Raw genomic sequence first — 27,313 nt, 5'->3', positions numbered from 1 at the left:
TAAAGAACATTAGCTGCAATTCCGTATAACTAGTATTTGATTACAGGCCCCTGATCCTAATTCAAAATTTATCAACAGGGAAACGAACCGTGGAAAAAGAAACGTGGTACAATAAAAAATGGAAAACTAAAGATAATAGAACTAAATGGAAAGTATTGTTCAGAATGTTGCTCGTGACAACATATTTCAATATTTCAATGTGAAATCGATGATCGTTTGCTATGTGAATAATTTCTGCATAATCTTCTTCTTTAAGAGAATTTGTAAGAGTTGAGCAATTGGTTTGTCGTTGTTCCTGATTGGTCGTTTGAGATCCTTTTCATTCATTCATACCGGGTAACGAATATTTTAACTGATTTTAAATATTAATAAGTAATGAACAGAAATTGAAACGCAATTCTATTACTCTTCATTTTCATTTTATTTTTTATACTTCTCAAATCCGACAACTGTCGTCGAATACTCTGCTGTGGAGTATTGAGAAATAAACATTGGTTCTATACTACAATAGGAAAAACATTTAATAAATAAGATACATCGAACGTTATGAAAATTATTCTGTATCACTCACGTTTCAGCTGCTCGATTACCATTATTCCATTTTTCTTATTATTATCTTATTATTTCATTATTACCAATCTAACATAATTACTAAATGTTATTCAATAATTCTATTTTACAATCTGTGCGCTATAACATTAATATCCGTTGAAAATTTGGGCTGCATTAAATTCCTTAACTTTTTAATATCATTGGTAATTTATTCCTTAAACTCCAAATTACTTCTCAATCTTATACAATGAATATGTAGTTTGTTTTTTATCGTAATACAAGGGTATTGTTTCAACGACTTTTATCGAATAAATCTATTTTTAATTCAACATCGCAATCAGAAGTCTTTTCCACTCAGCAGTGCAATCACTCTGGAAAAAAAAAGATACTGGTGTTTTCGTCTTACAGTTCACGATAAATAAAAAGTCGTTTGCGAACGTGCAAATTTATTGCAAACGAAACATATATTACAGTTATGTGAGATGCATATTATTAACATTTATGTTAGAGATGCCTATATTTTTCTTTTCTTAAATAGAATTAATAAACACATTTCTCTCCATGATTTTCTTTAATTTAAAAGTGCGATCAGAAGCCGCTTAAATTCTTCGCTGCAGTCACTCTGTAAATGCAAACAGAATGTAGGAAGGATTAAAGCAATGTAATAAGTGCGAAATAATATTATATTTATATACAGATTCAATGTACACATACGCATGCACATTATGAAAGCGGTTTGAAATTAGTAAAATTAGTTAACTGGCATATGAATTACTTTATTAATTAAGGAATTTCGGTATGCAATTTTTAACAATTATAACAGACATTATTTATTTATATTCATTCGATAGGTCTCACGGAGATTAGTATAGTGTATTTCGATGCGAACGAACTAATTTTACGAGCAAACTCATATACGACATCATAATCAACAAAGTCAAACAAAAACCAGCAATGTAGTACCGTAATCACTGCTAATTATTGATGTAATTTAGAACAAATTAAAGTTAAGACATCTATACAGCTTCGCGGAATGTTGCGAAGATATATTCCTGGCGTTAAAGTAAGATTTAAAAATAAAAAGAATTGTTGAACATGAAATGCTTTCATCCAAGTAGAGCAAGCAAGAGTCTCTTGTAGTCTCCTGAACAGTCATCCTGAAATTTATGGAAAATTATGGGCAGCCAAGGTACAGGCAAGGTACTTGTTAAAGAATGAAGTGATTTATGAAAAATTAAGACACGTGTATGTGTAAAATTAAGACGTGTATATTGTGCATTATTACTTTGATGAGAGTGAGTCCAAGTATAAATGTTTCTGCAAAGAAATCCTTAATTTTCATAATTCTATCAAGATTGACATTAAATGACATTGTATATATTTCGTAATATGTATTTTAAACAAGTTTTATTGTTAAAAAAAAGAAAAAAAAAGAAAGGTAAATATTACAGAAACATTTTTACAAAAACACCAAGTATTTAGATAAAAATATAAAGTATCTCTGACTTACATCGATATCACCTGCAAGCGATTGTCCATACATTTTTTGATAAGTATCCTTAATATCTCCTAAATCGATTTCCGATCGAGCTACGATTATGCGTATCAATGTCGAGTCATCTGTACCTAATCCACGCATTGCTTTGTATAATCTCTCCGCAAAATATGCAGTTTTATCTCGTGCACACCTGACTAAAATAAACAAATTCAAAATTAATTTGTTAGCCTGTATTTTGCATTGCACTTTCGTCATACCCACAAAATGAATTTTCACGAAAGGCAACATTTTGAACAACATTTTCCTATACATATAACCACCACTCGGCCTTAGTTTCCGAGATATTCCCAAAAGACTGTCGATGCCACTACAGTGAATTTTGTCTACAATTTTATTTTATGCGTCAGTATATCAGTCTGTGAGGCGGCTGGTAACCAATGCACTGTCACAGACGAACACTTATAGACAGATTTTTGCGAATATCTTGGCAACGAAGGATGAGTAGCGGTTATATGTACAGGAAAAAGTTGTTCTTACATTAACACATATTAAAAAATCATCGAAATCGGTGAGGCGAATGAAACATCCATAATTATCCAGATCTTTAGTGATGTAATAGTAGAAGTCCTGCTTATTTAATCTTTGTATAAGTATATACGTGCATTTGCATAAATGTGGTACCAGAATATTGATACTTATTCGGAAAACAACAAGGTATATTTCCCTTGATCTTTCCCAGACTCTACACGATAAGCTTTTCACAATCTAATTACATATATGTGCATATGTAATTATATATATATATAATTATATTATATGGTATATATTAGATTAGATATATACGTATAGTTATTTAAAGTTTGTCCAATGAGGCGAAGAAGTTGGCATAAACGAAACGTGATTACTGTGGTTACAGCTAATGACTGCCAATCGAGTATCACTTATCGGCAGCAAATGGCTGTAGCTGTAGCTGCAGCGATCACCTATTATGTCTATCTCTGTCTCGTTTTGTTGGACAGACTACAATTAGATGACGAGTTACATGTTTCGGAGTATTCTTTAAAATATAAAAAATGTAAGCATAAATAATATGCATAACATTTGCCCCAGCAGTGGATAAAGTACATAAAACTAATTGCATGCTACTTACTGATAAAAAAAGTTAATTACTCTTTCTTGTATTATACCAAATAAAAATTGTACGATTTTACTTCTTTATGAAAAGTAACATATATTTCTTACCAACTGCAAGATAGCCGTCTTCGACTGATCCGGAAAATTCTGTCTTAATAGCTTCTTCTAAGCTGTGACCAGCAAGGCGTTCATATTCCTCAAAAATTTTTCGTAGTTGAGGGAAACTTTTCGTAATGAGAATAGCATTAAAAGTACTTTCGTCTGTTCCCCATTGTTCCTCACCAGCTGCAAGTAATCTTTCGGCATCTTGCATTGCAGCTTGTTCGTCAACTTGAGGATTTTCATCTCTATTGGCCTATAAAATAATTTATACATATTTTATTAAATAAATTTTTATTCCAAATAGGAATAATAATAAGAATAGTACTTTTATATTTGTGCCTTTGTTAATTTTGTATATTGTGATATCAACTGTGTACTGTATATAAAATATCTTATGCGAATAATTAGTTCAAAAATTATCGCGTTTAAATATTAAAATACTGTGCGAGATAACGTACGTGTATCGCCTCTTCTCGGAATGTTGCGAATTGTTCTGAGAGAACTTAACAACAGTTTAAAATAGTGGCAAAGGTAGATTATGAAAAGACAATGGCGCTTTTATGTGATCATTAGATCACTGAATACGTCTCGATCATGTACATGACATTAAATGTGTGTATTAATGAATAACTAGAATATAAAATAAGGATGCAAGATTGAGAATGACTTGCTGTGTGCCTCGTTTTAATCGAGTTGCATCACGAGGTATAATAAAGTTAAAAGTTGTTTTTAATCTCTCCTTAGTCATCTCGTACGTGCGACTAAAGTGAATAATTAGTAAACAAAAATGTTTGTTTATTTGGATGTTCCCATCAAACACCGTTTCTAGAGCTGTTACAGTTACAGTCTTACGAGTCCAACGAGAGAACATACGCGTTAATTCGCAGAACTTTTATATTTGAAACATACATAAGAGATTCGAAGGTCTCACTAAAAAATCTCATCTGTTGTACTTTTCTTATTGGTTGTTACATTACTTATTCTTATAAAACGCATCAACTACGCTTTTTCTTATGCGATTCAAATCTATTACTTCTCATTCCGTAAATGTCTACACTATGCTAATCGAGCTCGACATTTATCACCAATTTTTCATGAAGATATCCGATAAATTATTATCCAAACATATCCATTAGACACATCGTTTTCAAATGACTTTGACATTGAATCTCAAAGTTAAATGTTTTATATTGAATCGTATGATATAATATGACTGACTACCGCTATGCTTCTGAAAATGTTTGGTGGTATTATAAAATGTTTAAACATATCGTTTCTTTCTAAAATAACAGTCTCAAATGTCGATCTTCGATAATATAATAATTCAGATAAATTTACAATTTAAACGAATATAAAAATAATAAAAGAGTAGTCTTGTAAGTTAAAAAAATCATATCAATTTAATTATTATATTAGAAAATTTACTTACGCATGAAAGTGAAACTAACAGCCTCTTAAAATAGCCAGAAGTATCGCTTTTCAAATCATCCTCTAAATCCGTTCCATACACTGCAAATATATATAAAATTTACATTAAGATATATTACATTTTTTATAAAGACATTTACGAAAGAGAAAACATTACATTAAATAATATATATTATATCATAATTAAGAATTAAATGAATTTACAAAGGCTTTAATAAGAAAGAAATTTATCAGTGTACTACTTCTATCATATTCTAATCAAATTGTAACATGTCAATTTTAAACAAGTAATTATTTTCAAATAAAAAACATGCAATGCAAAATATTTCAGAATCTAATACCTTCATATAAAAAATGTGATTTCGTTACGGTTCAAAAATGCAATGGTTTATGAAAGTATTCTTACACTTATCGACATCTTTTGTGAACATATTACGAAACTGTAACGACACCCATCTATCACGATTTTATTAGTAAAATTTTAAACGATTTTGCAAATGTACGTACAAATATTCAATCGGCCCATTTTTAACACTTATCGTGTGCTTAAAGTCATTATTCAAGTATATACTCATTTTTTAATACGTATAGATTTGTATTAAATATTTTCAAATTAGAAAGAAATCTTGTTAGTATAATTTGAGGTAATGTTAGTTGTTACGTCGCGCGAGATGGTCCGTGCGACGTCCCTCTCGGTCTGGCCGCCAAGGCCTACCCCTCGTTACACTGATCCGCAATAAACCCAAGGAACCACCATAAACCGAATCTTGTAAACTGAATCTTCTATTCATATAAGTATTTTCGGTTTATGGGTGGTCCTTAAAACAGTCCTTGGGTCTATTGCACGCTTTTACTAATTACGGAGAAAGCAAATGTGGCCAGCGAAATAGCTGGTTTTTCCCAGAAACAAGGACACCCATGAGCCACATCTGCAGGAGACTTTCTCCTCGTACTTTGTTTATTAACATTGGCTATAACCAATGGGCATCGCGGATCGTTACCCTCACTTTTCTACCGAAAAGTGTGAACAACGAATCCGCGTTCTCAGTTCAAAAAGGGTACACCCACATCGAGCTTTCCTCCTAAATAGTACGAGATGGGTCTATGACTGCTCTTACACTCCTCGGACAGTCAAGACTACTGTTCTTTCTAACCACTGCGTTGCCGTCGTCTGACACTAGTTGGTCGAGTGGTGGTATTTTGCTGTCGAGTACCGCCACAAATTATAACAATCGCCTCTTATTATAACGTTAATAAAATTCCAAACGTTTTATGTAATATGTACAAGTATACATGTAAGTGCACAAATATTTTCACGAACCACTGTATAAATATATGTAACAAAGTTAAGTATATTATAACTCGTGTTTATTAAAAAGAGATTGCCGATTTATTGAAGCAGGTCTCTTGTTAAAATGAAATAGGAACAATAAAAATATAAATAGGAGCTCATCACATACCTAACTGTTACATAAATGCGTTAAATCTTTTGAAAATCCTTTATTCGATAGAACAATAATATACAGGGAAGTACGATAAAGGCTGGTACATCCGATATGACGTTATTTTTGAGTAACAGCTTACTTCGTGCTGTAACAGTTGCTTACCTTCACAACATGGATCGTTTAAACAGTTTACAAGGATTTGTTGACGGAGTTTTTTTCAGCATCGTCAACTGATGTTTATAAATTAGAGATTTTAAATGCTCCCAATTCAAGTCTGAAGAGTAGGCTGACCAACAAACAACAGACAGGATGACTTATCTATTTGCCAGGAACTCGTTGATCTATCTAACGTTTAGCATCATAAAATAAGCTGCAATTAAGCTGTAATTCGAAAGCAAGGTCATACCGGGTATATGTTTATATGAACTGCCGTATAATAATGCCGTACTTCCCACATATTTTGATTCAGCCTGTATATTTAACAAGTACGATATATTGTGATCGTAAGATAAAATTATAATTTGATTTTCCTGATAGAGAAACACGTAGTACAGTAATGAAGTCCTGGGGTTGACTTTTTATCAAATTTACACGTTTTCAATTAAATCAAGTCAAGTTAAAATTAACAATGCTTACAGTGACTCAAACATTTTTGAGCATATAGAAGATCATAGACTAATAAAGAAATTCTGTTTTAAAAATGTCTCAAATGAAAAATGTACCCAATCGTATTTTCTTTTAATAATTTTAAATCATTCGCACAAATTGCTAATACTATTCATTCCAATTAATATTTAAAACATGCATTGTGTTAAAACATATCTTATGTAAAAGATATACTTAATATCACGAGAAACATATCAAAGAAGAAGAAACTGGAGGATGTAGAATATTTAAGAGTATCTGCCAGGGAACAAAAAGCATCCTTATCAATTTTCTGAAAAAAAAAAAAAAAAAAAAATTAATGTGGAAAATGAATCCAAACATGGGAATAATGATCGAACTCATCTAAGAGTTATATTTCATCTCCTTCTTTGGATACTGAACCGTCTTTACAGTAGTTAATGAGGAAATTAGCAGCTAAATCGATTGGACAACCAACAACGCGCATGCCGACTTTACTTTTGTCTATCAATATGTATACTTTAAACTAATGAAATGTCGAGAATATAATTTTTCAGTAAAATACCATTATTTAATTCTATATAAATTTCATATTTTTTATAACCAATGCAACAGAACGTATTTCTTGTTGTGGATTCAAATCTAACTGTAACATAAGATGCTTGGCATAAACATTTCTCCGACTGTAACAAGATATATTAATCTTATAATGACAGAGTTTACAGCTGCAACTTAAAAGAATTGTAACTGTTCTGATTACTGAAACTACAACAATCATATCTCTTTACTGTGTTTTGTTCCGCTGCTTATATTCCGATGATTACTTGGAATATCACTAAGTCATTGAATTTGTAATTGGTACACATGTTCATCTCCGAATGCAAAACGGGAAAGAGCGAACGCGTTATTGGTCGTTGTATCCATGTAGCAATGATTATCTGGTACTTTGATTTTGCTGGATTCCAAACTTTAACTAATTTTCGACTTGTCAGCTGATTTTTTTCATTAATTATTTTGAAAATGGTTTAACATCCGAGAAAAAAAAAGACTAAATATAAGAAATAGGTGAGTTCGATCGCTATCACATGTTTAGATTCATTTCTAATAACTTCCCTATCGTTTTTTCAGAAATATGATAAGAGTACTTTTTGTTCCTCGGGAGGAAGAAACTCTTAAAAGTCCTACAATTCCAGGTGATGTCAAAAATGGCCACCTTCTAACATTCTTCTTTCTTTGTTTAGGTCAAATATGTTATAATACGAGTATGGCGGCACTCGACAGCAAAAATACCATCGCTCGACACTAACTTAGAGTCGAACGACGGCAGCGCAGTGGTTAGCGCCTTAGGTTACGAACGTTTCAGGACCTGGGTTTTCAAATCCCGGCGACCGGAGTCCGATTTTTCTTCCACGCATCTAAATTAGAAGAAAAATTACAACAGAACCCCAGCAGCGACACCGGCGACCCGCAGCAGAACCTGTCTCACTCTACACACGAGCAACGTCAGAAACTACAACCATCACGGTCTATTCACCTCATGAGCATGAATTTTTTAAAAAGAATGAGTGATGAATCTTCTTTAAAAAAGAGATTATAGTATCTTTTTAGTAGCTATCGAATTATTTGCAATAACGTTGTTCATATTTCTACTAAATATTTGTATTTATTTAAAAAATCATTCGAACAGAAAGGGGCTTACCTTCTTTATAAACAGCAGATATGGTTTTGATGCCATAGTTGCTAAGAGATGCCAGCACCTCGATGAGAGCACCTTCGTCCGTGCCAATTCCAGACATCGCATTATGAAGTTCTTTAGCGAAATATTCCGGTAACGGTGTCATCAATGCTAAAATTGCCTTTTCAAAATTACCACCAAGTTCCGATTTCAACTCAGAAATCAGATCCTTTCCATACATGGTTTTAAATTTGTCAGCTATTTCAAGTCGTTGTACAATTCCACGATGAGCAAGGACATCGATTATTGTCTGTTCATCAGTGCCGAAACCCTTCATGGCAGTTCGTAGAAGAGCTGCATCTTCTTCTGGGTCGAAAGGATCGGCAGAATAGACAGTTGGTGTGCACTTAACGAATAAAATAAAATGCGAAATATATATTACATAGATATATAAAACTTTTCATTATTTATTTCAAAGCAACATGTAATATTAAATATCTAACAAATGTTTAACGAGTATTTTGCATATGAATATTACAAAAAAAACAGGAAGTACGACCAATAAACATTAAACTATTGCAATAGTGTATTGAAAAGTTTTTAGCCTCTTTGTTTTACAGGAGAAATACGATTTTATTTTGTAATATAATAGTTTTAACATGATATGTACCGCATACATTATTAGTAAGATTTTGTCATCGCGTCTTTTGCAATCCGAATTAATTAATCTGTCATTGTGTCTTCGATTAACCGGCTTCGTTGAGAGTGAGGCAACGCGGTCAAATCAAGACCTACCGACTAATCGAGACCTAACCTAGAATAAATCACGGAACGTTGATCGAAATTCATAATTCGTCGCTATTTCACATTCATTCTGCGTCTTCTATTCGTCGCAGAAGCAAAACAAATAATTGGATTCATTATGCGATATTAAATATAATTTATCCATTTATGTAGAAACGTACATATTAAAGTTTAAGGTACAAAAGTTTATTCCGAAGACAACGAGTCTCCAGAATTAAAAGCGAGGATCATTTTGCCATTCGAAAAACTAGAAACGGAGAATACATTAAAAAACGCACGAACATTTAATTCGGATAGCACACCAGTGTATACGGTACGGTAGCCAGAATTTTCAACGATTTTTGCATTAATAAAGTAAATCTTAAGAATTATATATTTTATTATTACTCATAAACCTACGGCATATGATTTGTATTATGATCCGTTTAACCACGGCATACTCAAGTGCATGCCGGAAATTCGGAGGAAATTCAAAGTCGATTTTCTCGAAAACAAAATTCAAATGAAAAAAATTTATTGCATATTTTCGTCTTATTTTTCATGTGCAATCACTTCCTCCAGGTTGTACCATCAATACTGGATCATCCTGTATAGACTCCGATTAATTACAACCAGTTCAAACAATGTTTGACCGATTGGGTAATTTTGCGGAATCGGTAATAACCGAAAACAGTATTCACATGTTTCTGTATTTCCGCTGCATGTTCAGCTCGCAAACATTCGAATTAATAGATTCAGTGCATGCAGTGTATAATAGCTACTATTATAATAATATATCGTTCATTTGCCGAATCAATGACTTGTCATGTATAGTAGAACATACTTACGTAGGATTTATATTCGTGTACGATTCGATCGCTTTCGACATTCCGTTTCATAGATATGTATGAAATAACCCGGCCGGTAATAAAACTGAATCGGTCGGAAAGTATAGAAAACAGATGAAGAATAGAGGAAGAACGAAATAAGGAATACATAGAATAGCTGTTGAAGCTATTACGATCACAGCAAGCATTTCTAACATGTTAAGAAAGAAAAGACCAAATTTTAAATTGAAATGAACTAGATCCCAAAACGATAAAATTGATAGATCACGAGATAAATTTGCATGACATTGCGAAGAACGAAATCGTAAGACTTGGATTTTCGGTGTAGATATGAAACGGTATGAACGCCGCTTTCGAGTCGGTCAAGAAATCACGTCGTCTGAACTGATCTTTAAAAATTCATTTATACATAACCGTGCTGTATCCGTTTCGTGTCTCAGCCGCGGTCTTGAACCGAACCCCAATTGGTTACCATACTTTTAAGTATGTATTCGTATCGTGTTAGTCATCATCCGCAGGGTGGACGTGTTCCATTCGCATTTGGTAATCTCATATTTCTCCTATTTGCCGATCTGACCGGTGGAGCCAGCCCATAGCATGGGCCTGAACATGTCTCGTCCATGTATCACGCTATGAATTTGATTTTATCTTAATAAATCTTCTTATCCGTTTGCCATAACGGATGTACAATGAATCGCCTTTTCTTCCTCCGTTGCTTTGTTTTTTCTTCCTCTTCTTCGTACAAAGGCATCGCTGCTATAGCTAAGTCTTTGGTTGGAAACGGCAGTTTGTTATATACTTGCGTAAGTTTGACTTCTATGTCTGACTAGCATGTTTGTTTCGGGCATATCCCGGCTGGTAGTATACAAATATTAACGAATAAACGTCCGGTCACTGTTTGGACACGGAACGGATTCGGCACGATTACTTATAAATGGACCACAAGTTATGTATAATATGATATAAATATAACATGTATAATCGTATTCAGGTTAAACAATGCTCTACTGTAATTCTACCGTGTCTGAGAACCTGAATTATACTATGCTTTAGTTGTCCCGATAAATGCTCAATTTAGTATGTAATTTAGATTCTAATTATCGTGCAAAAAAAAACACTCTTTTAAAATGGTGAATTTAATTGTAATCAATGGTTTCTAACTATTTTAACTTGTTTGAACGTAATAGAAAGTATTATGTAATGATGGTATACACAAAATACCAAACTTGAACAATAGAACATGGTAAAGAAAATCTTACGGTTTGAGAAATCTCCCCTATTCAAAGAATTACTTATTTAATGTAATTTAATGTAAAAATCTACCAGAGTACTTATTTTATTTAATTATTATTTTAGATAAAACACACTTGAGACAATGGTTAAACAATGGCTTTAAAAATGTGGATAAATGTTCTAAAGTACCCATCTCTGCACTTAAATTCGATTGAGAATTTGTAGAAAGATAAGATCGCACAAACAAGGTTAAACATTCAAACAAAATTTAACTATGAAAAATTTAACTATAATGGAACTTGAAAACTTTATTTTGAAATTAACTGATATGATATGTCGTTATTGTTATCGTTTCAAAAGGCGTAACTACGAAATATTAATATTAATTTACGACATTAAAAGATTTCTCCTCTAAAACGAAGTAGGTTTGGGCTTTCATATTGTGCGTGTATCGTATACATAAAGTGGAAAGTAGTTAGTAATTACCTGCACATGATAGTACTGAGTGGCCGACATTATTCGAATCAGCTAAAAAATACAAATTCATATTAAAATCATATTAAATAATAGTATATGTATAATATTTACGCTATAGTTATATTTTAGAATTCTTATTGCACGGAAAAGTTGCACAATTAAAATCAACTTATCATTAAAATAAATTACTATCTGAAAAAAAAAATTTATTATATAACATTTCATAAACACTTTATCGAAAGTATTAATTAATCAAACTCATAGTCTTATTCTAATGATTAACATTACACATTTGTTTCATTATTAATTGTTCAATGTTTAAGATGTAAGATGCGAATAAAAGTAAAATACAGTTGCAAACGCAATTAATATTAAAATATCGTATAGTATTTGAGGGTGTAATGTCATGAGAAATAAATGAATCTACTAATGACGCGATATTTACAACGAAACGGTAAACTTTAGGTATACTATAATAATGTTACGTTTTAATTATCATACATATTTCCTTTCAATGCCTTAAAAATAAGAATTTGCTCAAACGTAATATAGAAAACGTAGTTGCGTTTAAAGATATCGCTTTAAAAACATAAAATCATTCTATATTAATAACATTTTCATTATAATTCTAGCAACAATATCATCAAAGCCTTGTAATGTAAATGTAGCAACGTTAGTGTTTAAAAAAAGGCAACAATTTTAAAGTTTATCGTAATATAATCTTAGTTAATAACAATGTTGATTAATCGGAAACGAAATCGAAATGCTTAATATTGTTACACAATACGTTAGTTTTCTATCTTGACAGTCCTATTTTTCCATTCGCGTATCTTATTTATCTTCCCACGTAACTGTACATAATTTTAAAATGTGAGAAAACATACTATCAGGAAGTGTGTGTTCATGTAAAGTATATACATAAGTATACAGTATTGCGAAATTGAGGTGAATGATGACTTGTGTGGTTGATATAAATATCTTTGAAGACCTGCAGTTAACCTTGTTTGATATATACGCGAATACCAGAAGAATACCAAGAAGCTATCGTAGTGAAATTCCAAAGATTGTATTGATCGGTGTCTATGTATAAACAAGTATTTGGGGTGTGGCTCTTACCTTCTTTTGAAGCGGTTACAGGTTCTATTCGCTCCTCTGGTACCGGTTCCGTTCGGTTCTCGTAACCAACTGAAACGAACCGTCGCTCGTCACGGATATTCTTTGCAGGAATAGTGGGAGCAACAAACGGAGAACGTATACGTCTACTATAGGAAATGAGATTTAACGATGACTTAATGCGCAATTCATACGAAAATTATGCTATATACAATATAACGTTAAGCATTGAAAAACTATGTGTAAATGTTGCAAGAATTAAGAAATAAGAAATCCTTGTAATGTAACCTCTGTTGTTCTACGATTAATGAAATATATATTAATTTAAAAAATATACATCATGAATATTGAAATCACAATTGTTATCTAGATATACAATTGCTTGAGAATGAGATTCAGTTATCTAGTTTATGCAAAAATATAATGTACTTATATTTTTATATAAAAATTTTTATATAATAGTCTATATTTTATTTACATATATATATAGTCTCTATGCATTCTATATATTTATTATTTGTAATAGATAGCCTTAAATACTCAATCTTTGATTAAATAGTTTAACGTTATATTTTACTAGTAATATTTCCTTATTATATATTTCTATGTATATTAAAATTGCTGTGTTTTGCCAATAACAGTAGAAAACAAAGAATTTTTAATAGACACAAGCTTTATTATGTAAGTTAAACAAATGTGCATTATCTAAATTTAATTTTCTTATATCATATTTAATATAGAAATAACATTATTTTCATATTGTTTGAATGAAACTTTGAGAAAGGGAAAGAGAGAGATAGAGAGAGACAAAGAGAGACGGGAAAATTAATGTATTCTAAATAACTAATTGACTATGAAATAAAGAGTTAACTGTTCCTATTTAATTTGTTTCACGCGTATTTGTATATTACACATACAGAATTCCTATTTAATTTTTTTTAACTGCACCCCTTGAATTTGTTAAGTGCAACAATTTAAAATAAAATTGAAAAAGTAAAACAAAGGAAGCAGAAAATGCAATATGTTTCACTTAACAAACAAAGTATTTTAATATTACTACTCTACTATTGGTATATTAGTCGTGTACGGATTATGTGTATGTGATATATTTGACAAGTATTTTTTCTAATACAAAGAAGTACCGTTTCTGTATTATTAATGAAAGAGAATACGTTAAAAATCAATATCAATATTACAAAGTTTCCCGCTTCGCTTTGCATTATCTAATTGAATTATTTACTCACCTTTAGTCAATTTTAGATTATAACAATTAAAATGGCTATATAACTGTGCGTTATTTCTCTAGAACACTAAACACAATTTTCGTATCACTGTCACCGTTTTTGCAAATCGATTAAACGTATATAACAATTATCGACAAATAAGAAACGTCTTGATGCAGTCGCGCACACTAAATGGTTACAGTATCTGAAAGAAACAGTTTCACATTATAATGTCACAAGAGGATCAGTAGAGGAGAGAATTGGTGGGGGAGTGACGTAGAGTCGATGACGTGTCATGTAAAATATGCTGCAGAGTAACGAAGAGAGAGACTATCGTCATAACAACGACTAGGACTCCCGTTCACCAAAAGATTCTCAAGAAACAAGGTCAGGTGATTCATCGCATTGTATGTGTATTACGAATATCATATATACGTATTCATTAGGTTCTTTGAACGGTGACGAAACGAGATTCCTTGACCTGTTAGACAAAATCCTGTAATGATTATAAAACTGAGAAACATAACGACGTTATTTACCCGTTTAGAAATTATCTTTCTTTCTATCTATTTTACTTTACCAATGTAACTTACATATATATATATGTAAAGTTGTCACTTAACTTCCATACTTTGAATAAATTTTAAATTATATGTCGCATTTGGTATTGCGTTTTATACTTTTAAAACTATCAAAGTGTAGTTTTATTAGCAAAAACCTAATAATTACCAAATAGTTACCTATCCATAGTTTTCGGTCAAATCGATATTATGAACAGCAAATTATTGAAAAATAAAGCAAGATATCTTAACAACTATTAGCTTTATCTCCAATAAAACTTAATAGATTTTTGTTAAGAATTCATTGCTTATTAAATTGCACTGCTAACTTTATTTTTAATAATGTTGTTTTACTCGTTAATGTCAGAAATAATTTTTCTCAACTTGCAACTTTTATATAATATTTATAAAATAATAAATTTCTTATATATAAAGGACTATTATATCAATAATAAATATATTATAAATATTCCATATTTATTTATGTAGAAAAATAAAATTCAATGCAATAAAATTAAAAGAAGTACGACTTCTAATTATATCTTATGACAATGTACATTTCAATTAAATATCCAAACACATTAGTCATATGATATACACGATACATCATTTATATCTGTCGCATGAATCAACATACCTATGACCGAATGTTAATATAAGTGCACATATACATATAAAGTTTATAACAAATCGAAATCGTGTTATGTTGGTCACGTGTAATGGTACTATCAATCGTAATGTTATAAATCTAAGAAACCTAATTTTGTAATTACTATTGAGAAAATACAAAATATTGTTGTTACTTTGATATCTAAAACTATGTGCGTGTAGTAAACCAACGCATTCTTTACGCTAGATTTAAATAAAGCGTACTGCTTAAATTAAAGCGAAATATTGTATGAAAAATATACAATATTATTTAATTTCGGATTTTTCAATATTAATAACTTAATTTTTAAAATTTTTTAAGTAAGTATAATTTATGGGTAACTATAAATCTTTTCAATACTACTCCAGATTACTTTCATGTCTATTTGCATTTTTTAGAAAGAATATTATACTTTTGTTTTAATATAATACATAATCGAAGAAAAAGAAGAGTAATTCAAAATATTATTTTGAAATTAATTAGTAATCCCCCTTGATGCCCAATAGTAGTATATTTTATCGTTTTCCTTGCGATATTACAAAAGGATTTACAAATTTTTGCATATTTCTAGTTACACAATTATTACATGCAACCTTATTAATTTGCTCAACTCAACTTACTAAAGTTTCATACTTTTAAACATAATACTAATGTATATGTTACATAATATATTAGTATCATATATTAGTATAATATATAGTATATTGGTATATACTGCACATATTATATAATATGTAGCATGTAGTAACTTTGTATGAAATTTTGTGAAAATCAATCCTGTTTTGTCATAAATTACTAGATTTCAAGTACTTTCTTCCTTCGTGTAATTGTCATACTTCAGTTCTATCTCTGATAACATTTGTTCATTGCAGTGTATCTATTCATTCAAATTTATTGTCCATTTTTATATAATATTCTGTTATTCTTAAAGAACAAAGCCAAGTCACTTTATCATACAGTTAACTAGATATATATATTATACAGTTCAGATTCTGTTATTATTATCTTATAGAAAATAACTACAGAAATATAATATAATGAGCTGGAGGATCCAGCAGATCATTTCTTTTATCATTATGTTCTACAAGATAAGTTTACATATATGTATGCACTTCCTTTCTTCATCATTTTTATCAACTCCTTTCTGTTGTTCTACATATTTATCAATAATAAGGTTAGTAATAGCATTTTCGTTAATCTTTGCGTTTAGTTATATGAATAGATATATATATGCACATACAGTTGAAGCCATTGTGGCACTGAATTTATAAAATTGATAAATACTCTACTTGAAATATCTTCCCATTCTTCTAAAAGAACTATCTTTAAAGCATTTTTTAATTTAGACCGAATGCAAGATCACAATCCAAAATATAATGCTAATATGCAAACATGGATTTTGTATATGTCCAGAAATACTTAAAAATACAGAAAATATATGAGATCACTTGAAATGCAAAATATGTAGTTACCAAGAAATGATTTAAAGATATCACTTTTACAAAAATATTTCAAGCAGATTATTTATTAATTTGATAAATTCAATGACACAATGGTTTCAAGCCATGATAAAATCAAAAGGGATCCCAATAAGCATTGAAATAATTAAAGCTAGTGATTTCTACTTCTATATGTAAGTCTTATTAGTTTTTTTCATTAAACTATAACTGTATAAATACTTATTACGCATTAATATTTTCACAGAGGAAGGAGATATCCTATCTTCTTTTTATGAATATTATTCTGCAATCTTGTGAGAATATGCACCTATTTTCTATTTGTTAAAATTTTGTTAATAAACGATGTTTTACGATATTTTTTGTTGAAATTAATTACTATGTTTAACGAAATTGATTAATAATTTTTTGTAGACAGTAACACGGTTAAAAATTATGTGATTTAACTTACAAAAACAATATCTATTTGAAATTTGTTAAATATAGTTGTTTATCATATTACTATTACCTACTACTATATACATGTAATGTAATTTTTGTTGGTTGTCTTACCTATGTAAGCAACGTATGTAAGCTTGTAACAAATCTGAAATTACAAATTACTTTCAATTAAATTCTTGAGAAGTAGTTTGGCTAATTTAAGCAGACGATTTTAATATTAGTAATATGTAATTTTAATATATATTTCAATCATATTTTTGAAATTAATTGTTTCTAAACATTATATAAATGTACACATGTAATAATGATGAAATATTATTAAGTTTATTCTTACACATAGTAAATACACAAAGTTAAAGTTTAATGAAATACAAGTTTAAAATAATACCTTTTTTAAATTTGCCTTTTTGAAGATGTATATGTATTTATTTATATACATGTATGCATAAGTAAATATATATCTATTTAAATAATACCACAAGATGATCGTGATCGTGACAACGTCCACATTAACAGCCGGTTTTAAAGTCTAGAGTCGCGTTAGTACACATAGGTTATGACAGGTCACGGTCGTGTATACAACCGTGGAATAGGTAATACACGTTAGAATATAACCTATAAAAGGTGTATAACACGTGAGTAAAATCGAAAACAAAATGAGTTTATTTGTGATAAACAGGTATGTTAAAATGTCAAAAAATATAATACATATGTGTTAAAAAACTTAATCACTGAATAATAAATTTAGTCAATTAAACTATATAAATAAATATTCAACTACTATATTAATCGTACTCGAGTTTTTAGTTCTTCCCATAGAATATTATTAATATACATATTCTATTTGTTAATAGATATGAGGGTGAAAAAGAAGAAACGAAAAATGAAAGGAATCATTTGTCTGAATTATTAAAAAGAATAGAAGAACGTAAAGTAGAAAGAGCTATTAAAACTAATCATCAAATACAGGGAAGTAGTTCTCAAAATGCACAAGAATTGAATCATAAAAAGAAAAAGAAAAAAGCAGAAACCCTTAATAAATGTTCAATAGAAAATATTAATTTGAATGAAAATAGTATATCGAGTGACATTAAAAGAAAGGCGGAAGTACATGTTTCAGAACATAGAAAGAATAAAAAGAGGAAATATAGCGAAGGAGGTTCTAATGAAACAATTAAAACTGCAGATAAAACATTGAAAAGTGAAAATACAGATAATCAGGATAATGAAATACTTGATAAATCATCAGACCCAAATGCAACACAAGAAAAAATATCAGGGCATAATAGCGATTTCATAATTTTGGGTGCAAAAAATAAGCGAAGGAAGCGTGAAGTTAAGAGAATTCTACCAGAATGGTTGGCTAATCCAGAAGTCATATCTATTGATTTAAATAGTGGTCCAACCTTGGAAGACATGAATTCAATTTTAGATTATAAGCTTATTGAAGCTTTAAGAGCTAATGGGATTAAGAAATTATTTCCTATACAAGCTAGTATGGTATCTTGTATATTGAGGTGTAATAAAGACAGGCAACAAAAATGGTGGTTAAGGGATACATGTGTATCTGCTCCTACGGGCAGTGGTACGAATGTACAAGTTATTTATAGCAAACTGAAAAATTTACATTCTAGTTTTGATACTTTATTTATTAACAAAACACAATGTTAAATTCTAATTATAATTATTTTCTATTCCGAAAAGAAATAATTTAAGAAATTATTTTCTCTTTAGGTAAAACTCTAGCGTATGTTTTACCAATTGTCCAGGCACTACAATTTCGTCTTGAACCAAAGGTGCGCTGTTTAGTTGTTGCACCCACACAAGAATTAGCTATGCAAGTATACAAAGTGATGCTTGCATATACTTCCCATACAAATTTGAAAGTTGGTTTACTCTCTGGAGCATCAGCATTTCACGAAGAACAAAGAACTATTCGAAAAGAGAGTATGTGTTTACAAATTTTAAGAAGAAGGTTTTATTTATATTATTTATAAAATACAAAATATCCTCTATGATTGTTATATTTCAGATGATAGAGGGGAATATATCTCTCTAGTAGATATAGTGGTTGCCACGCCTGGACGGTTAAAAGAACACATATTAAAAACTTCGGGATTTTCATTGGATGATATGAGATTCCTTGTAATTGATGAAGCAGATACAGCTGCTGACTGGTTGGAGTATATCCCCGAGCCTCATTATCATACTCCACGATTAACACTTTCCAACTTACGTTCTAGGTTAGTTTTTAGTTACAATTTAGTTACAATTATCATTTACCAAGATGATATGTATTAATATAAAGTTGTATTATCTGATATTAAATTTATAGTAATGCATTCATTTTTAAATAGTAAAATTCCAGCACAAAAATTACTATTCAGTGCAACATTATCGCAAGATCCAGAAAAACTTAATCGGCTTGGACTCTTTCACCCAATACTATTTACGTCTGTTTTGGTGACAGGCAAGGACGATGATGTAAATTTAGATACAGAAATGGTTAATTTTATAGGGCGTTATACATGCCCAGAAGAATTAAAAGAAGAAGCAATAGAATGCGAAGCTGAACATAAACCAGTAGCTTTATATCAGTTAATAATCAAAAATATCACTTTCAAAGTTTTAGTATTTACAAATTCTGGAGGAACTGCTCATAGATTAACTATTTTACTCCAATCACTTTTATCTAAAAAGAATATAGTGGTTGAAGAACTTTCTGCACAACTTGTATCAAAAGAACGTGAGGATATACTTACGAAATTTACAAGCGGGAAAATTCAAATGTACGTTTTGTTTATAATTTCGTTGAAAATTATGACGAATATTTTCTAAAAATTGTGATATAATTTTATTATACTTTCAGACTTGTATGTTCAGATGCATTAGCAAGAGGTGTAGATATTCAAAATGTACAGTTAGTCATAAGTTATGATCTTCCAAAACATATCAACGGTTATATCCACAGAGCAGGAAGAACAGGACGTGCAGGTAAATCCGGTACTGCTGTATCTATTCTGACACCCAAACAGGTTAAAATATTTAAGCATATGTTAAGTAAAGCACATAAAACAATACCACGTGTTGAAAAAATCGAAGTAAGTGGTATTCTAAATGAAATCGATTATTCGATTCATATTGATAAATTAAAACATGCTCTTGAAATAGAGAAACAAAATAAGTTATTACGTGTAAAAGCTGTTAAACGAAGTTATCCAGTAACTGCAAAATAAAAGACATTACTTTCTGTACAAATGTTGTTAAATAAAAATTAATTTAACTGAAAATTTTTACCTATAACTGAAAAAATTCATTGTCTAATAAATGAAAACCTTTTTCGAACCTATAGAATCCACTGAGTGATCCTATTCCAAACACGAGTCCGAATACAGAGTTGCTCTAATATCTCTAGTTTTGAATAACAAGAATTTTTATAAAAACACGTGATTTGGTTGATGGCCAATATTTAAAAGTGCGCAAGACACTAGCTGAACGATTTAGCTTTAAATAGAAATAATATTTCTGATATCGATATAAAAAATTGTTAAATGTTATAGTTCCAAGTGATTGTAAATTATCATCGAAGCTTAAAAGGAATCCATGTGCGCAATTTCTATGTATTATTTTTTTGAAAAGTTCTTTATCTAAGACGAATTTTTTATACTGTATTCAATTCTATAGACATTTCTGGAAAAAGAACCGCCCAGAAAAGATGTTAGAATTGTTTTTAATTCGTACAGGTCGAAAAAAAGAATATGCTGAGAGAGTATGTATGATATTTCGTCGCCATGTTACTATTGCTCGTCCGTTTCGTATTATCGCGTTTGGAGCTACTTTCTTCGGAAAAATCTCACTCGCTCATTTTCCGCTCGAAAACGTAATGATAACTTTTCTTACGCTGGGTTATTGCAAATTCTTGACCCCAAGCACAGATACGGGGAACATTATACTATACATATATAGATTGTTAAAAATCACTTACATATAACTACGGCACTGAGAAATTAAAGTTGGCGACTGATTGATATGGTGGCAAAACATTATATACAAGTATGCTTACTCGTATGTACATATATACAGTGCTGGACAAAAGTATTGGCACAGCAAGATTGTTATGATACAAATGCTTATAACTATTAAACAAATTGATTTAAACAAAAAACTTTTTGACGTATTTATTTATTATCTATCCTAGTTTATTACATAACAAGAGCAACAATATAAATAAAATAATACGCAAAATAATAACAAAAATATATTTTTTGAACATTTTATGGGTGGACAAAAGTATTGGCACAGTAGAATATTTACGCTTATAACTAATTACATAATAAACTTCTAATATTTTGTTGGCAGTCCTTTTCTTTTAAGGACTTCCTTTAATCTTCTTAATTATAACACTCGATCAGTGAAACTGGAGACTTCAGTTATTAAACAACAAAAAACCAAGAAAGAGTAATAATGTCTAGAAAAACGAAAGAAACCACAATTGAAGAAAGAAAAATAATATTAAATTTATATAAGATGAATAAATCTTACAACGAAATTGCACAAATCATAAACAGAAGTCGTTTTACTGTGCGTTCAGTCATAAAACGCTTTAAAAGTGAAGAAAATCTAGAGAATCAAATTAGGAGTGGTCGCCCTTCTAAGGTAACAATTCGAGAAAAAAGGAAAATCGTAAATATTGTAAAGAAGGATCCAAAAACTAATTCGACTGAAATTGCTTCGATGTTAAAAGCTGAGTGTGAAAAAGAAGTAAGTACCAAAACTGTACGTAGGGTATTGAAGGATGCCGGTTATTCTGCCCGTGCAGCACGAAGAAAGCCCTACATCAGTAAAATAAACCAAAAGAAAAGAGTGGAATTCGCGAAAGAGTTTGTTACGAAAGATACTGATTTTTGGGAAAAGATCATGTTTTCAGATGAAAGTAAGTTTAATATTTTTAAATCTGACGGCAGAATATTAGTATGGCGAAAACCCAACACAGAGATGGACGAACTGAATCTGCAAGCCACCATGAAACATGGGGGTGGTGGTTTAATGGTGTGGGGATGTATGGCATCATCGGGTGTAGGAGAACTTATATTCATTGATGAGATAATGGATAAATATGTATATTTAAATATACTCGAGCAAAATCTTTTGAAAAGTACTCAAAAATTAAACCTCCCCAGGGATTTCTATTTTCAGCAGGATCGAGATCCTAAACATATGGCGTATATTGTTCGTCAGTGGATAATATATAATACTGCCCACACATTAAACACACCACCTCAAAGTCCCGATATGAATCCCATTGAGCACGTGTGGAACGAATTGGAAAAAAGAATTAGGAAACATAATATCACAAGCAAGTCTGAACTGAAGAAAGTTCTTCTGCAGGAATGGAGCAATATTGTACCTGAATTCACTAAAAAATTAGTCCACTCGATGCCCAGAAGATTAAAGGAAGTCCTTAAAAGAAAAGGACTGCCAACAAAATATTAGAAGTTTATTATGTAATTAGTTATAAGCGTAAATATTCTACTGTGCCAATAGTTTTGTCCACCCATAAAATGTTCAAAAAATATATTTTTGTTATTATTTTGCGTATTATTTTATTTATATTGTTGCTCTTGTTATGTAATAAACTAGAATAGATAATAAATAAATACGTCAAAAAGTTTTTTGTTTAAATCAATTTGTTTAGTAGTTATAAGCATTTCTATCATAACAATCATGCTGTGCCAATACTTTTGTCCAGCACTGTACGTACATGACCGGCGGATATTTTTCTGATCTGCCTAAATTAATAACTTTCTTTCTTTTGTAGAAATGTTTACAGAATCTGAAAATGTGTAACGAATTTGTGCCAAATGAAGAAGTTTTCGTACAACTGCAGACATAATTTAAAACGTAATAATTCCTCATATGGGGTATTTCTATATACCAATCTATCCAGGCTAAACTAAATTGGTTCTATCATTCAAGACTGAATTGAATCTTTTAGCGTTATTACTTTTCATCTAACACAGTTAATTTGGTCGAAACAATATGATTTTACGAGAAGTCGTATTCGATAATTGAAGATGATAGAAGTTGTTACGTAGCGAGTCAAGATTTATGCCAAACAATATTATTAATTAAATACTGAACAATGAGTATACGCAAATAGGGTACAAGACAACTCATAAAGTAACATCGATAATAACATTTTATTGTCTGAAGTTAATATTATCGTACACTCGTATGCTCGTACGCTCGTAATGCTCGTTCTCTATCGTAATTTGTCCTATTGATAGTTGTCACGTTATTCAATTGTATATTAATTACCATTTTTAATTATCATTATTATTGTTGCATCGATAAAGGCAAGTTAGTCATATTTTTAATTTATAAAAGATAAATGACCATTTATTGATTAACGACACAGACATATAGTACACTGCTGGAAAGAAATCTAGCGGGACGGCACAAGATCAAGGGAGATTGCTCTCTATCTCACCTTCGCGCGTTGTTATATTGTTTTGTTTGCATATGCGACTCAGCCAACACGCATGCTTATCTTCAAGCTTGTGTCCAGCCTGTCAGAAATAACCCGAATAATCGGACCTGCATTCCCGCCGCCAGACTTCTTTCTATTTAGCAGCGTATATGTTATTATTATTGCTGTGTATAACTTTATAACCTCAGACCATCGGTTACATTTTATATACAATGAAAACGAACAGATTAGTAACTGAAATCTATAAAAAAATGCACAAAAAGTGTGTGTGTGTGAGGGAGCAAAAATGTTTTTTGTAAATTGTGTACAATTGCTTTCAAATTTATGTAGTTTAACAATTTCATGAAATTGTCTAACTTGTTCGCTTTGCGTTTATATGTATGTACGTATCTGTCATCTGTTATACGGAGATAGTCACAGCGTACAATGATATTTTTAATAATACATGTTTATAGATTGGATATAATTTTTACATGTAGTTGTATTTATAGAATATTTAAAGCTATTGGAACATATCTTACAATTTTTAACAAAACATATAGTAATTTATGCCGCACTATCTGCAAAACATTTATGCAATTACTTATTGTACTATTATATGTTAACAAAACGCGTTATTTCGATATGTCTGATATAAATTAAAATTTGAATTAAAGTATTTAGACAAATGCAATAGTTTGTTTCTTTTACGCAGTAATTCACAACTTAAAGATATAAAATACATATATTTTGTACGTAAGGCAAATAATCTTTTTTCGCTAATTTGTTAGAGATTTATATGATTTACAAAATAATTAGGCAATTTTTGGTCAGTAGTTACAATTGATCGTCAAGATTGTTGAGTATATTTTAATTTAATTGGAATATCTTAAAGTGAATTAAAAAAAAAAAAACATGTACAGATTACTTTTCGGAATTTACAATATGTGAAACAGTTTATATCGATCGGTATAATTCAGCGAAGGCGTTTATTTGACCAAAAATTATCAAAAGTCGTAAAATGTAAAGAATTATTTAACTACATAACTAATTTAATAAAGAAAGTCAGAAGATTCGTATCAGGTCTGTGAAAGCTTTAAGCAATTAAGAGAAATCATTAATGTTCGAATTTTCGTTGTGAGAGATGCAATGAACGAGTACACATTAACTTACTTGTAATATTACATGTGATAAATATCTAACAAGTGTCTAAACATCCTTTTTTAATCTTAATATGTTACATTCTCTATGAGACCATTTATTAATATTTTATATAAAACGAGGTCTCATTTAATATTATTATTGTATAATCTATTATATTCATACTCTAATCATCTTTTCAGTTTCAAATTTCGTCAACAATGTCATATTTGCTTTCATGTTATGTACATTACATGTTACATATTGTTATATGTGCTTTTATAACTATATGTACATACACAAAACATGGTCCTATATGATTCATATGTATCGTTGCCGTGTACATGTATGTATATTATACTTAACGTCGATAAATTCACCACACTTATATGATACCATTATGATAAGAGGATATTTGACGCACACTTCCTTGCATATATATTTAGAATAACTATTAAATTACAGTAAATATAAAAAATGTAGGAATGCTTTTTATGTAAAATATAGTAATATGAATGAAACATATTTCATTTAGAAGTTCTAAAGCTATTCCAGATTACTTTCATGTCTATTTGCATTTTTTAGAAAGAATATTATACTTTTGTTTTAATATAATACATAATCGAAGAAAAAGAAGAGTAATTCAAAATATTATTTTGAAATTAATTAGTAATCCCCCTTGATGCCCAATAGTAGTATATTTTATCGTTTTCCTTGCGATATTACAAAAGGATTTACAAATTTTTGCATATTTCTAGTTACACAATTATTACATGCAACCTTATTAATTTGCTCAACTCAACTTACTAAAGTTTCATACTTTTAAACATAATACTAATGTATATGTTACATAATATATTAGTATCATATATTAGTATAATATATAGTATATTGGTATATACTGCACATATTATATAATATGTAGCATGTAGTAACTTTGTATGAAATTTTGTGAAAATCAATCCTGTTTTGTCATAAATTACTAGATTTCAAGTACTTTCTTCCTTCGTGTAATTGTCATACTTCAGTTCTATCTCTGATAACATTTGTTCATTGCAGTGTATCTATTCATTCAAATTTATTGTCCATTTTTATATAATATTCTGTTATTCTTAAAGAACAAAGCCAAGTCACTTTATCATACAGTTAACTAGATATATATATTATACAGTTCAGATTCTGTTATTATTATCTTATAGAAAATAACTACAGAAATATAATATAATGAGCTGGAGGATCCAGCAGATCATTTCTTTTATCATTATGTTCTACAAGATAAGTTTACATATATGTATGCACTTCCTTTCTTCATCATTTTTATCAACTCCTTTCTGTTGTTCTACATATTTATCAATAATAAGGTTAGTAATAGCATTTTCGTTAATCTTTGCGTTTAGTTATATGAATAGATATATATATGCACATACAGTTGAAGCCATTGTGGCACTGAATTTATAAAATTGATAAATACTCTACTTGAAATATCTTCCCATTCTTCTAAAAGAACTATCTTTAAAGCATTTTTTAATTTAGACCGAATGCAAGATCACAATCCAAAATATAATGCTAATATGCAAACATGGATTTTGTATATGTCCAGAAATACTTAAAAATACAGAAAATATATGAGATCACTTGAAATGCAAAATATGTAGTTACCAAGAAATGATTTAAAGATATCACTTTTACAAAAATATTTCAAGCAGATTATTTATTAATTTGATAAATTCAATGACACAATGGTTTCAAGCCATGATAAAATCAAAAGGGATCCCAATAAGCATTGAAATAATTAAAGCTAGTGATTTCTACTTCTATATGTAAGTCTTATTAGTTTTTTTCATTAAACTATAACTGTATAAATACTTATTACGCATTAATATTTTCACAGAGGAAGGAGATATCCTATCTTCTTTTTATGAATATTATTCTGCAATCTTGTGAGAATATGCACCTATTTTCTATTTGTTAAAATTTTGTTAATAAACGATGTTTTACGATATTTTTTGTTGAAATTAATTACTATGTTTAACGAAATTGATTAATAATTTTTTGTAGACAGTAACACGGTTAAAAATTATGTGATTTAACTTACAAAAACAATATCTATTTGAAATTTGTTAAATATAGTTGTTTATCATATTACTATTACCTACTACTATATACATGTAATGTAATTTTTGTTGGTTGTCTTACCTATGTAAGCAACGTATGTAAGCTTGTAACAAATCTGAAATTACAAATTACTTTCAATTAAATTCTTGAGAAGTAGTTTGGCTAATTTAAGCAGACGATTTTAATATTAGTAATATGTAATTTTAATATATATTTCAATCATATTTTTGAAATTAATTGTTTCTAAACATTATATAAATGTACACATGTAATAATGATGAAATATTATTAAGTTTATTCTTACACATAGTAAATACACAAAGTTAAAGTTTAATGAAATACAAGTT

At 29.8% G+C, this 27,313-nt stretch overlaps 2 protein-coding genes across 6 annotated transcripts; one reads left to right on the top strand and one right to left on the bottom strand.

Annotated features, from left to right (window-relative positions):
* Positions 1 to 386: 386 nt before the first annotated feature.
* Positions 387 to 13,090, bottom strand: LOC132915157 (annexin B9-like). 5 transcript variants are annotated; one of them, XR_009659791.1, is made up of 8 exons: positions 12,916 to 13,090; positions 11,809 to 11,850; positions 8,483 to 8,864; positions 4,716 to 4,795; positions 3,293 to 3,539; positions 2,063 to 2,244; positions 1,516 to 1,709; positions 387 to 923 (listed from the first exon to the last, which is right to left on the bottom strand). XR_009659791.1 is itself a non-coding variant. In XM_060974875.1 (7 exons), exons 2-7 carry the CDS (start codon positions 11,836 to 11,838, stop codon positions 873 to 875), a joined length of 972 nt encoding a protein of 323 aa, XP_060830858.1. In that variant the 5' UTR covers positions 11,839 to 11,850; positions 12,916 to 13,090; the 3' UTR covers positions 387 to 872. The 5 variants fall into 5 exon arrangements, 3 of the variants coding, with proteins under 3 accessions (XP_060830858.1, XP_060830857.1, XP_060830856.1); XR_009659790.1 differs by lacking the exon at positions 387 to 923 and adding an exon at positions 982 to 1,174; XM_060974875.1 differs by lacking the exon at positions 1,516 to 1,709.
* A 4,644-nt stretch (positions 13,091 to 17,734) lies between these two features.
* LOC132915153 (ATP-dependent RNA helicase DDX51-like) lies at positions 17,735 to 20,532 on the top strand. The gene is made up of 6 exons (XM_060974865.1): positions 17,735 to 17,921; positions 18,097 to 18,827; positions 18,977 to 19,189; positions 19,275 to 19,485; positions 19,600 to 20,031; positions 20,112 to 20,532. The coding sequence occupies exons 1-6, from the start codon at positions 17,899 to 17,901 to the stop codon at positions 20,476 to 20,478; spliced, it is 1,977 nt and encodes a 658-aa protein (XP_060830848.1). The 5' UTR covers positions 17,735 to 17,898; the 3' UTR covers positions 20,479 to 20,532.
* The last annotated feature ends 6,781 nt before the right edge of the window (positions 20,533 to 27,313 follow it).

The sequence above is a fragment of the Bombus pascuorum genome, chromosome 16 (genome assembly GCF_905332965.1).
Source record: "Bombus pascuorum chromosome 16, iyBomPasc1.1, whole genome shotgun sequence".
Classification (NCBI taxonomy): domain Eukaryota; kingdom Metazoa; phylum Arthropoda; class Insecta; order Hymenoptera; family Apidae; genus Bombus; species Bombus pascuorum.
Note: the sequence above shows the minus strand (reverse complement) of the source record. Positions and strands in the feature narration are given on the sequence as shown.

Coding starts and splice junctions, on each gene's coding strand:
- LOC132915157 (XM_060974875.1), bottom strand. CDS start 11,838: ATGTCGGCCACTCAGTACTATCATGTGCAG. Junction 8,865..11,808: donor CTCAGTACTATCATGTGCAG/GTAATTACTAAC, acceptor TTATTCGTTAAG/TGCACACCAACTGTCTATTC. Junction 4,796..8,482: donor ATCTGCTGTTTATAAAGAAG/GTAAGCCCCTTT, acceptor ATATATTTGCAG/TGTATGGAACGGATTTAGAG.
- LOC132915153 (XM_060974865.1), top strand. CDS start 17,899: ATGAGTTTATTTGTGATAAACAG. Junction 19,190..19,274: donor AAGAACTATTCGAAAAGAGA/GTATGTGTTTAC, acceptor GTTATATTTCAG/ATGATAGAGGGGAATATATC. Junction 19,486..19,599: donor CTTTCCAACTTACGTTCTAG/GTTAGTTTTTAG, acceptor ATTTTTAAATAG/TAAAATTCCAGCACAAAAAT.